At 49.1% G+C, this 12,692-nt stretch overlaps 5 protein-coding genes across 5 annotated transcripts; 4 read left to right on the forward strand and 1 right to left on the reverse strand.

Annotated features, from left to right (window-relative positions):
• Positions 1–633: 633 nt before the first annotated feature.
• On the forward strand, positions 634–4,601 carry F5147DRAFT_780779 (uncharacterized protein; the record flags this gene model as incomplete). The annotated part of the gene is made up of 5 exons (XM_041442506.1): positions 634–906; positions 959–2,156; positions 3,910–4,212; positions 4,275–4,388; positions 4,450–4,601. The coding sequence occupies 5 exons, from the start codon at positions 634–636 to the stop codon at positions 4,599–4,601; spliced, it is 2,040 nt and encodes a 679-aa protein (XP_041285772.1).
• A 705-nt stretch (positions 4,602–5,306) lies between these two features.
• Positions 5,307–6,409, forward strand: F5147DRAFT_726375 (uncharacterized protein). The gene is made up of 2 exons (XM_041439176.1): positions 5,307–5,660; positions 5,712–6,409. Exon 2 carries the CDS (start codon positions 5,749–5,751, stop codon positions 6,319–6,321), a length of 573 nt encoding a protein of 190 aa, XP_041285773.1. The 5' UTR covers positions 5,307–5,660; positions 5,712–5,748; the 3' UTR covers positions 6,322–6,409.
• A 2,038-nt stretch (positions 6,410–8,447) lies between these two features.
• F5147DRAFT_42811 (uncharacterized protein) lies at positions 8,448–9,292 on the forward strand. The gene has a single exon (XM_041429788.1). It carries the CDS (start codon positions 8,545–8,547, stop codon positions 9,079–9,081), a length of 537 nt encoding a protein of 178 aa, XP_041285774.1. The 5' UTR covers positions 8,448–8,544; the 3' UTR covers positions 9,082–9,292.
• Positions 9,293–9,899: 607 nt separating this feature from the next.
• F5147DRAFT_726388 (uncharacterized protein) lies at positions 9,900–10,666 on the forward strand. The gene is made up of 4 exons (XM_041439177.1): positions 9,900–10,179; positions 10,231–10,365; positions 10,421–10,494; positions 10,550–10,666. Exons 1-3 carry the CDS (start codon positions 9,979–9,981, stop codon positions 10,487–10,489), a joined length of 405 nt encoding a protein of 134 aa, XP_041285775.1. The 5' UTR covers positions 9,900–9,978; the 3' UTR covers positions 10,490–10,494; positions 10,550–10,666.
• Positions 10,646–12,068, reverse strand: F5147DRAFT_587350 (Alpha/Beta hydrolase protein; the record flags this gene model as incomplete). The annotated part of the gene is made up of 5 exons (XM_041431984.1): positions 10,646–11,023; positions 11,078–11,130; positions 11,188–11,754; positions 11,818–11,891; positions 11,950–12,068. The coding sequence occupies 5 exons, from the start codon at positions 12,066–12,068 to the stop codon at positions 10,646–10,648; spliced, it is 1,191 nt and encodes a 396-aa protein (XP_041285776.1).
• Positions 12,069–12,692: the final 624 nt, after the last annotated feature.

Genomic DNA, 12,692 nt, shown 5'->3' on the forward strand with positions numbered 1-12,692 from the left:
TGTTGATACAAGGAGCTTCGTTCGGAGTTGGCAACCAATTAACGTATGCAAGTCCAATGAACAATTAATAACGATTTTTAATTGGTTTATGTTAGCAAGTTCTGAGACATTATGTAATATTATACGTTGGACCTAATAGATTGACACTTGGTTTTCGATGCTACCTTGTCATTCACCAAGGCAATTTGCCCGCACCTAGGCCTGGGATGGACGTTCGATTGCGCCTTCGAACCCCAGGTCTGACATTACGAGGATAGACTAGTCAATTTTAGATCATGCAATCCGAAACATTCGATCGATCACTCCGATTCACAAACTTCTATTTGAAAGGTCGTCGTACCAGGTTGGCGACTCTCAGTGTCTAAACTTCCCCACTTGTGCAGACTTCGGAAGTCTTGGCTTCTCTCGGTCGCATGATCCTCAAGTTGCACAGCGAATAGAAGGCCGCGCAGATTCTCCAAGACTCCAATCAATAACTACTCCGAACGACCACGACTCAACACCTTCCCTTTTGACACTTGTTCTATCACGATAATTTTTGACCGAGTCCGGTGAGTAGCAGATGACTGTGCGAGATACTGCCACTGGAAAACTGATTGATAACTGCCCAATGTTCAGTCGTGATCAGCACCAATGCACGCCTGCCTGTGGATCCCAGAGATGTTGAAAGCCATATTCGCGGAACTGGTGCCGGTCACAGAGAGCGGTGTCCAACCATCATTTGCCACTCTGTACCACCTGGCATTGACGTGTCGAGCTTTCCGAGAGCTAGCACTGGACGCCCTGTGGGCGCATATTCAAACACCAGATATGCTTGTCATGTGGCTGCCTCAGGATGCTCGTTCTCAACCCGTAACACTCACCGCGAGGGGTCGCACTATGTTAGATATCTCTGGACACAGTCTGGTCAGTCTGGTGTTTTCTCTTTTGAATGTAGTTCATGGTATATCGATTTCAGCGGCTTCTCCGACCCTTGGTCGACGACGATTGGGCTGCTTTTCAAAAGTATGCGTGTCGCGTGCGCTCACTCACTTTTGAAAAATATGATGACTGTAAAACTCGTAAGCTGCACGATAGCGCTGCGCTTGCTCTCCTGGGCTCTCCTGCTTTACCATTCTCCCCGTTTCCTCGGCTTCGCGAGCTGTACTGGAATGACCAGCGCGATGTGCTTCTGCCTTGCCTCCAGCGCTGCATTTCCAACTCTCTCACTCGACTGGTCATTCATTCGGAGCTTTGGCCATCAGCAATGGTCGATCTCGTCGCAGGCCTGGGAAGGGCTTGTCCCATGATCAAAGAATTTCGTTGTTCGATGCCGCCCGCCAGTGCATGTGCCATGCTTTCTGATATCGTCACCTGTTGGGATGATTTGGAGATCTTAGAGATGGGAGCAGTGAATGCGCAGGCATTGCAGCATCTTGCGTCCCTGAAGAAGCTGAGAGAGCTGGAGATGCTCGTGCCAGAAGGTCACAGCCTGGACGTGGACCCGACATCGACGTTCAGCGTCATGTTTTCGTTGGACGAGTTCAGTATAACTGCTGCGAGGATCGAACTACTGGTCGCTTTTTTGGCACCCTTGAAAATTTCTGCGAAGAGCGCGAATCTGCGAATCAACACAGCTTCGAATGCGGGTGGTCTCGACCAACTACTTTCCTCCCTTACTGAGTATTTCCAACCCAATGTTTTAAAATCATTGTGTGTTTGGGTGAATCGCCCCACTGATTTCGACAATCACTCCCTTTTCGAACTGAGTGCTTCCGCCTTTCGAAATATCCGGACTTTTAAAGGACTCACCAATCTCGATCTCGGTTCAATGCATGTCTCTATCACCGACGACGAAGCTCTAGACCTTGTTGCCGCTTGGCCGCAAATGGAATGTCTTTACCTTGACTCAGCCTGGGACTGGGGAGTTTCTTTCTTGGGTGTGACATTTGGTGGGCTTGCGGGTATCCTCGAGCGCTGTCCAAATTTGCGCTCCCTAGGGGTCAACCTAGACACCTTTCCCCCCTACGACTCACTTGTCCACGTCGATAACCAATATACTGGCATCACCAGGGAGGAATTCACTGACCTCAGTGTTGGGCATGCGGCATGCGAAGATGTTGAGGCCATTGGCAACCTGCTAGCTGGGATGTTTCCCAACTTGACCCAGATCTATCGTGCGCATCCCATAGATATAGATTATGATGATCCTTCCAATCAGAATGAATGGTTCGAAAGGGGAAATGAATGGAAAGAGGTCGAGAGTTTTATCACTCGGAAGAGAATGGAATAACTGGAGCAGAACGATGGTGAGTGCACTTCATACCAACGCAGTCATGGTCTCACCTGTACTAATGTAGGACAATGATGTACCAACGGATTGTGCCCAAGTGAACGAGTTTTGCTTTCTTTGTACAAGATGGCTGCCACGTGATTCTGTATATTAGGGGGAACAGACATCGAGCCAGCATGCTCGACTGTTATAATAGTACTAGTGCTTTACTTGTAATCTGGAGGTCGTTTGCATGGAAGAGGAAGAATATCTTCTACCACCGACCATATCAAACACACCAACCTCGCGAAAGACACTCGAGGCAAATAGTAATTTGCGCAATACACATTACGAATTTACGAAATCAGCGCAGGTGAATCAAGATATCATTGACGGCAGACTGAAAGGTTTGTTACTATCCAAACTGCTGACGAGTACATAAATCTTTCAGGTCAGCAATGACACGCAGGACCTGGTACTTATGTTGACGAGGAGGGATGGCAGGAGATAGGAAAAGTTGGACGGTGCGATTGAGCGTAGATTTGTTACGGCAAAGCTGAGTGTGTGATTATCATCAACTTGGCCTCCGTACGTTAGAGCCGATGCGAAGGTCCGGCCGAGATACACAAAAATTGCGCCTACACGAGTGTCTTCGCATTGGATAACCAACCTTTGACGGCGCAGAGGAACTCTTTTTACGCATTAGTGAATTGTTTGGAAGTGAAGCCCAAGCCATAAGTGTGTGGCGAGGCGGACTACGTCTTTAGCACCCGCTACAGGCACCCATCTCCTAGGGTTATCTAGGGCAAAAGGGGCGCCAGATGTGACAGCAGTTTCGAACCTGCGAAAGTTGTGGTCAGGGGCTACCGTGCGCTGACTCGTTCTGCTTAGGAATAACACTGTTTCGATGGCCGGCCAACTGCAAACGGTAATAATGACCCACCGGGAGGGTAGTTTACGGTTGGGGGAAACTAAGGGGAAACTAAGCATATCCTGACCCTAAACCCGGCCCACTCACCCTAATCGGTATCGGCTGTCTTCGGACCGACCGGCGGAAATGAAGGAACCCTCTTCTCGTCTATCAAGCTTTGATCAAGGGTATATTATAGATGAAGCTGGCTTCAGTACTTCTATCAATTGTATTGTGCAACAACTTGCATAACTAGACGCCCAGTTGAAAATAATGGCCGCTAATACTAGTAAGTAGTACTCGTCCCAGTCACTGAATTAACTTTGCATCTAATTGTCGGACATCGGATCATAACGGACCACAACATTAGGGTAGAAGTAGGAAGTACTAAGTAGTAGTCACCAGCTGTGAACGAAGGAGATAAGAGCATAGTACGTGCCGGTAAAACATGTACTCGACTTGTAAATGATATGAGTTGACCTAATAATTAGTTCACCCATGACAGCATAGTACACCTTCTGTGCGCTCAACGCCCACTCAATTTTCTATCTTGTGATACGAAGCACTGGTCGTCTGGGCAAGCGAGCTCACAGAATCCACGCTTTTTACCTCATCAAAAGATCCTGTGATTGCGATTACGGGGAAAGTGCCAAATCGAATCATCGATACTCCAGTAATTCAATCGCCATAAAATGGGACAGCAATTTTCATCCGACGATAGTGCTCGTACGCGAATTTTTTTCATCAGATACCCCCAGCCAACGGCCTGGCTCTGTCCTGGATTCCATGATCAACTCTGTTGACCCGAGCGAGCCTGCTTCACCAGGCAGCTCTCAGGCCCACATCCCGAGCCAGCCTGAGATGGTCGGCAAACAATCCTCACAATCCTCACCTCGCAGATTTCGGGAAGTTATCAACGAGTTCGCCGCTTCCCTAACACTGAGTCTAGTGCTCGAGAATAAGGGTAATGTTGCTCGTGATCATCTTGCATCAGAGCGAACCTATCTTGCCTACGTTCGCACCAGTCTCGCATGTGCAAGTGCTGGAGTAGGTGAGATCGTCATTTGTGTCTTTGCCCATGACAATCGCTTACAAGTAGAGGCAAATTAACAGCCCTTGTACAGCTGTTCACGCTTTCCAATTCTACAGATGCAAATACCCATGGTCAAGGAGATATTGTTCCACAGCGTTTTGCTCGGCCACTTGGCGCCACAGTGGTGCTTTTGGGTTTGTTCATCCTAATTTATGGCGAGTCCTATAATTGTACTACCTCATACATTCTCACAAGTCGTAGGCCTCGTACGCTACTTCATGACCCAGGCGGCCCTCGTACGAGGTTTCTTCCCGGTGGCACGCAATTCCATTGCTGCCCTGGCATTTGCCCTTGGGGCCGTTGTTGGCATCGTTTTTGGGGTATTAGTTGCTGAAACTCGGAGCTAAAGTGTGGGGCTGGTCACTGTAACCGTATATGGTTACGGTAGTACAATCGTACGGTAGCCATACGGGTACTGCCCGTATTCTACCGTATGTCATACCTCGATATCCTCAACGGCGCGGTGCGGATCACTATGTGGTCATACGGCCGGTCAATACGGTCGTACGGTAGAAGAATATATACTGAATTACAGTAGCTAGATGTATTATCAACCCATCAATTACCGCGATGGCATTTAGCACGTCGAAGGGAAGCCACCTGAAATAATGTGCTTGAGAGTCGACGGCACGGCAGAGACTACACAGTGCAAGATTAGTATACCTATAGACAATGATTGAGCAGGTTGAACTCACCAGGGATAGCGAGCTAGCCAGACACGACAGGTTCGGAAATTGTGAGCAGTAGCCTGCTCACCGGCCAGGCATCGAAGTCCTCCACGGGAAGCCTATCATAGTACTCCTCGAACTCATCCCTCGAGGTCGTTGAGCGTTTTTTTGTACTGAGCTGTTAACTGATCCTTTGCGTGATCCAAGTGACTTCGTAACTTGTGGCCATCGTCGCAGTCAGTTGAGAGGCTTTCGAACGAAATTCGGGAGTCAACCGACCAAGGACTTAGGAATACTGGTCAGGTGATACTCTCGGCAGCATTCCGCTCACTCATTAATGAATGTCTACATCAAAATTTGCCACATATAATGTTGTGTCTCAATTCTGATGTAAACATACATCCGTCATTCAATGTGATCAGGTCTATCATTCTCAACTTTCATGCACAGAACGTTCTCCATTCATGAAACCCTATTCCGTGACTTCGTTGCCTTCACGTCACACTTCACGCAACCTTATCGATGTGGAACACCCCATAGCCCTAGGTGGCTTATGATCAGCGCTTGGCTGTATCCAGTCGTTCTCTTGGTCTGCACGCGGCACAATATAAAATGCCTCAAGGCGGACATTATATTCTATAGTTTAAGATCGACTCTTCGTTCTAATCTTGAAATCCACAGGACTTACTCTGAGCAACGCTGTTAGCTGATTTCTCTTTCCAAAGCATAAGCATACCAGTAAGTTTTCTCAGCTCAAGAGATAGGAACATCATGCGACGTAACCAATAGCAGGGCCACGCATTACCGTTGTTGAGCAAATTCAGAGATGGGATGTTCTGGGAGTCGGCCGAAAGGGCCTAATCCATCACTCGAGGAAATCAAAAGGCGCCGGGACGCAGAGGCAGCTGCTGAGCAAGCCCGAAAGGATGCTGAGGCTGCGAGAGCACAGATCGCCGAGCTCATCAAGTCGAATCAAGAATCGCAGGAAAGGGCTATGGCGGCTCAGCGGGCCGCTGAGCAAGCCGCGGCAGCCTCACAGAATCAGGCCCGTAGGGAAATGGAGGCGATGGTCGAGGCCGAACGTGCTGCCAACGAAGCTCGCTTACTGGCAGAAGCCGCTGCTCGTACCGCCGGCGAAGAAGCAAAATACAGAGCAGCGGAAGCAGAAGAGGAGCGTAAGCGAACTGCCGCTGTCCAAGAACAAGCCGAACGAGATGCCCAGGCTGCCCAGGAGCAGTCCAAGAAACTACAGGAGGCTGCCGATGAAGAGGAGAGGAGAGCAATTGCCGCCCAGGAAGCGGCCAACGCGTCGAAGAAAGTGGCAGAAGAGCAAGTAAAGGCGGCCAATGCTGCCAAGGAGGAGGCTGAACGCAAGTTGAAAGAATTCAACCTGTGGTGACTCCTACACCTGAAGAAGTTAGCGCCGCCAAGCGGAAAGTTCAATATCGCGAAAATCTTTTCCACTTCGCAGTAGCCGGGGTGGCAGGAGGAGGGAAATCATCCCTCATCAATGCCTTCCGCGGTTTGCTTAATAAGGATATGGGAGCTGCTGCCACCGGCGTCACCGAGACAACGCTGACCATTAGTGGATCAGGAGCTAACGTGGAAATTTCATATAGGCTACGCCATCGCGAAAGGTACAGAATATGTACTCCAACTACGCCGTCTCTCGAAACCCTCCAACGGGGTGTCAGCAAAGCTCATGCGACAACTATATGTAACGGTCGCCATTCCGAAGTTCACGTACGGAGCAGACGTATGGTTCAAGCCCATATACTCAGAAGGAATCAACAAGGAACAACGAGGGTCGAAAGGAGTAGCAGAGAGACTAGCTAAGGTCCAGAGAATCGCCACGCTAAGCATCACCGGCGCTATGAGATCCACAGCTACTGACACCCTCGACGCGCACGCTAACCTCCTCCCCACAGATCTCCTCCTCCAACGCACTTGCCATAGAGCAGCGCTTCGTCTAGCATCCCTCCCGCTTCGTCACCCCCTACACAAACACCTTACTCACATCGCCAAACACCCCAACATCAAATGTCATCGATCCTCCCTTCACAACCTCCTCGACACGTTCAAAATATTCCCGAAGGATGTCGAGACCCTGGACCCGATCCGCAGATCAAACGCAACAATCCCAAACGCCTACCAGACCCATACCGCCCCCAACAAGAAGCAGGCCATCAAGGAACAGAGGGAACTAGTAGATACCATCCAGATCTTCACGGACGGATCAGGACACGACGGGAAAGTAGGAGCAGCAGCGGTACTCATCAGAGAAGGACAGGAACCTCGTACCCTCAAATTCCACCTCGGTCCGGACAAGAAACATACAGTGTACGAAGCGGAAGTAGTCGGCCTAACGCTTGCGGTCAAATTGTTAGCAACGGAGCGAAACGTCCAATACCCAGCAACCATACTCGTAGACAACCAAGCAGCCATTCTATCCGGTGAGAGTCACAATACGAAACCTGGCGGTTACTTAGTAGAGCACTTTCGCAGCATGACAAGACACCTAGCCAAGAACAGACGAGATCAAGAGCGCAACTTCAAGCTAACAGTAAGATGGATACCCGGACACGAAGGAGTAGTAGGAAATGAATTAGCAGATGTCGCTGCCAAGGAAGCGGCAGAAGGGCCTAACCAGAACAGCGCGCCAGAGACGCTACCCAAGTACCTTAGAGGCAAGCCACTCCCCGACAGTATATCAGCCTTGAAGCAGTGGCACGAAGATGCACTGAAGAAGAGATGGGAAAAGAAATGGAAGAAATCACCACGCTACGCAAGGGCAACCGGCATAGATCCCTCAATGCCATCCAATCGCTACATCAAGCTAGTAGCGACCCTCCCCAGACGACAAACCAGCATGTATACCCAACTCCGCACCCGTCATCTCCCACTAAATCAGCACCTCCACCGCATAGGAAAGAGCAACACTCCCCACTGTCCCACATGCCCAGATACTGACGAAACTATCCATCACTTCCTATTCGACTGCCCGCAATATACCCGGGAACGCCATCAACTCACTAACGCGCTGCGAAGACAAGCGTCATCCATCCAATATATCCTCACCGCCGAGAAAGCCACCCAACCACTGATGCGTTACATCAACCAAACGAGAAGATTCAAACCCATACTCGGTGAGCTCACGAACAGTTAAAGAACACTCTTTCAACCCACTACCCTACAGACACAATTAATCAACTAAATCTCCCCTCCACGCAACATACATCAAGAACTAATACAAAACTACCATACACCACCCAACTCCGACACAGGAGAGAAGAAGTCTCGCTGCGCGAGACACCATTCGACACTAATCATCTCCGAGACAGAAGGGAAGAAGCCCCGCTGCGCGAGACACTACCGTAGGAGTGCAGACACTATATACGCTCCACACCACATCACTCCCTCTGTACGAACTCAGTGTCGGCCTTCGCCCGACAATATGCTGACGGAGTACTTGTTTTCCATTGAGACCACGGCAGTACACACATATATACGCTAGAATAGGCGGGAGCAAGCCCCCCGCGAACAGGGCTAAGTCCAACATAGGGTCAACGACCCCAAGAGGACAATAAACTTGATTAAAAAAATAAAAAAAAAAACGCTGACCATGGCTAGACTCCCCGACCCCAATGCGGAATACCCTCTTGTCTGGTACGATATCCCGGGCGCAGGCACGCTCAAAATCCCAGACTGGCAATACTTCAATGCCCAAGGCCTTTACGTCTTTGACGGCATCATCGTCCTGTTCGACAATCGCTTCACCATGACCGACATCGCCATCCTTGCCAACTGCAGGCGTTTCAAGATCCCCACGTATATCGTGCGCTCTAAGGCAGATCAGCATATCTTAAATATCATGAAGGATAATGGGTACGATAGCAATGATGAGAGCGAGGGCAAGAAGAAGAAGCTTTACCAGGCTGCACGGCAGCAGTTCATTCTGCAGACGCGCCAGAGCGTGAAAGATAACCTGAAGAATGCCAATATGTCTGATCAAAGGGTTTACATCGTTTCAAATGCAACGATATGTGGTGTTGTGAAGGGAAAGCGGCCAAAGAAGATCATCGACGAGATCGAGTTGTTGAGCGACTTGATCCGAGAAGCCCAGACCAGGCGAGGACACCCTAATGCTGAGAATGAATGAGTAGTCGGTGATGATACAGTTCTTCTTACATTTCTTCCTTCGGGCTCTTGCTGATACTTCTCCGTTCTCGACATGATCATATTGCTTGTGACCGATCTTGACTGCAGACTCGCAGATACAGTTCGTTCTACATTTTTTCCTCTCGACTGACGTTATTACTTCTCCGCATGTTCTTACCGCTTTAGAATGACTGACTTCCATCTCACTGGATAATTACAATTACAAAGGGTTTGCAGTTGAGATTTCTGTCACGAACCTAGATCCACAAGACGAAAGGTATCGCAGGACTTCTGATGTGACACGATCTGCGCCTCCCACATCCAACTTTCTTCAGGGCAGTTGTGAAATGAATTTGTGGGTGTTTAACCTCGTGCAGATAGGGTTCCAGTGTTTGCATCGTTGAGCTAACTCGTTGCACAATTTCCAGATCTGTCTGGACCAACGAAAATTCGTTAGATTTGAAGGAATCGTCTTCCGTTTTTATATCAGTGCTTCATCACCTTTAGCGAAATTCCATGGAGAAATATGGTAGGATTGACGCTGAGAAGCACTTGAATGTAAATGAGGACTCCTGCTTCCGATTTACGATGGCAGCTGGTGAGTGAATTATGTAGTAGACCATCGTACAACTCGGTTGTATTATGTAATCGTAGCGGCAATGACCGGCCAGTCCCCGACTCTGCCTGTCCCATATTGGGTGTCGGCAGACGGTCCGACTTCTCGACCCCATTTGTACTACTTGGTGATGTCATCTGGACCCGAGTCTTACGCAGACTGAACTCCAATTTGAGTTCTACCACAGTGTGTTTATACCTTAGCATGAAGCACATGATTCCCAGCCGCAGCGCCAGATTTTTATGACACAACCCTAGATTCGTATATCCCATCATTCCACCAATGCAAAAATCAGTTCTTTCCTCGATCTCTGATACCATCACTCTTCTTCTAAATACCCCAATCGTCCCTCCGCCGTCCAAACGAACAAAGGACCTCGTGCTCACCGAGTTACCTCGTTCGACTCCTCGACGACGTGCGGAAGCACTGGAGCTGGAGAGATCGCGGAGCGTAGATTTGGCGGCTGGAGATACGTGTTTACAGGTAGCCAATTTAGGATGGCTCTGTCTCTGAACTATCTAACAGCCTGGGCAGAGGATGTCAGACGAAAGCGGACGTACAAGTACCCAGAGCCACGGAAGCAGTGACCAATCTGTAAGAGACGACCTGCCTACTGGGATGGTGGAGCCAGTCGTGCACCAGCTGTCTAGGCGGTCATCGTATATACAGGCAAGTATGGCTCATATACAGTCAGATTCCTCGGTTTTGACCATGCATAAATCAGGACGAATTGGAGGCTGACCTACATCTGGCAATGAACGCTGAGCACGCAATGAGCCGGGCAGAAACGTAGTTCAGGTGTGCAGGTTGTAATACTTCAAGTTGGTTGTATGATCTCCAAGGGTGTGGCTAGAACTAGTAAAACAGCAAGTCTAGTTGATCGGTTTCATCTATTTTAGCTATCCAATTCGTATAATACAAACACGCTATCACCAAATTCCTATCATTATCAACGCAGGTTTTCAGGCGTGAAGAATGTAACGCGTATAACTTCTTGAACACCCTCAAGAGTACCAACCTCGTTGTGAGAACCAGTAGAAGTTTTGAGCAGGGTGATTCGTTCTCCAAAACCATCGAACTGATCCATTAACCCGAAGTTGGGGATGACAGTACGGGTCAGTAGGGACTCCCGAGTTTCCCTTCGCGTGACCAGTTGAGCATGGTACTCGCTCCACTGCTGTGTCGACCACGACTCTTGGCTTGCTGATGGAGAGTAGACTGGGGGGAGATATGGTTCCAGGAGAGCATCAAATAAAGCGTCAGAGTGGGTGTGAGAAATATCCCAATCATCCTCCGCGTGCAATATCAATATTGGTACCTTGAGTTTCTGGACGCAAATCGGTGAGGTGCTAGATAATCTAGGAACAGGATATTTACATACCGATATCGCCGATAAAGTGTCAAACTTGTGGACGAGAAAACTCTTATAAATACCTTTGAGACACGCAAAGTCAGGGTATATCGGCGTTCGGTGATGTTTTCCAGACTTACCGGCCGCTCGAGGTATCATGTTAATGGGCAACATGACGGGAAATACACCAAAAATGTTATAGGTATCTATCAGGGTATAGAGCGAGGAAAAAGGAGACATAAGGACGGTCCCTCTGAACTTGACCCCGTCTTCGGAGAGGCCGACAGAGAGCCCGGACGCCACTGCCGTTCCCAAGCTGTGACCAACTATAAGGATATCCTGCGGTGAAGCACCTTGCGCGATCAGCCAATCCCATGCAGCTCTTGCATCCAGTGACAAGCCGTCCTCTGTAGGCGTGCCTGGACTATCTCCGAATCCACGATAATCTATTGCCAGGACATTTGCGTCCAGGCGTGAGGTAAACCCGGAATATAGGCGAACGCGCATGCTTAGAGCCCGCGTAGCAGCATTGCCATGGAAAAAAAGCACAGTTGGACGCTGTGCCACAGCTTCTGAAATGTGCAATTCTGCAGCAGATGGAGGCGGGGGAAAGGACAAGTCGTGATATATGGTATCTGAGAGAATGAACCATGCACCGAGAGTGTGATTGTCTGCGGTCTGAATCTTGATGTTCGCCGTTTTCCCAGCTAACGTATCCGCAATCAATCCAATGAGTTTGAAAGAAATGTACGCGATGGAGTAAAACGTACGTGCAAGACCATGCCTTTCCGGTGCATCAAAATGTGCGTTCCAAGGTAGCTTCAAGGCGTTCATGTACACAATGCTTAATTACGTCTCGAGTTCTACATGCACAATCGTGAAGGATGAATGATTGGACTTACTGAGACTGGACCCAGGGCACTGCTAGAAGGATGACTGCCCCCAGGTAGAGAAACCCGAGGACCGCAAAAACCCTCCTAAGCCGTGCAAACAAACCATCGTTGTCTGGTTGGATGGACATAAAGAAGGTACTACTGGTACGGCACTGCGCAACGTTGCGGTTCGTTCGGTTCGCTATTATCTAATACATCTGTATTTGGCGGCCGATTCTCTATGTTTTGTTTCTACTTCCACCCTTGTGTGCTGCTTCGCTTCATCGTCTTCTGTGCAAACACATCCGACTCTCCGAGGATAATTCACTTTTCGGTTCATGCATTCCTCAACGGAAACTTTGGGGCATTTGCGCTCGTGCACAGTCACAGACTCGCAGTCGATTAGTAATCCCCCGAAACCTTGAACAGTACATTTTCTTTCGGCTCCACAATAATTTTTAGCCACAATCTCTCCAAACAAATTACAGGTTGCAGGGCAAGTTATGCAATAATATCTAAGATATCCTTCAGATTCTTGGAGCATGAAGTGCACAATGCACCGTCACGACCGCAGAAGTGAATATATAAGATGTTGCAAAACTGTCCTCAGCGGCTAAAATCTGCGCATCTTCTAGAATATTCAGGGACACCAACAAACCCTAGCGCACATTACAAACTCTTACAACCCGACTCGGACCCCGTCTGTCGCACGATGACTACTTCGTAATGCGTCGTGGCAGCTTAAGACTGCGCGGCGCAAACGCGGACCACTG

The sequence above is a fragment of the Suillus discolor genome (genome assembly GCF_016758755.1).
Source record: "Suillus discolor strain FC423 chromosome Unknown F5147scaffold_115, whole genome shotgun sequence".
Classification (NCBI taxonomy): domain Eukaryota; kingdom Fungi; phylum Basidiomycota; class Agaricomycetes; order Boletales; family Suillaceae; genus Suillus; species Suillus discolor.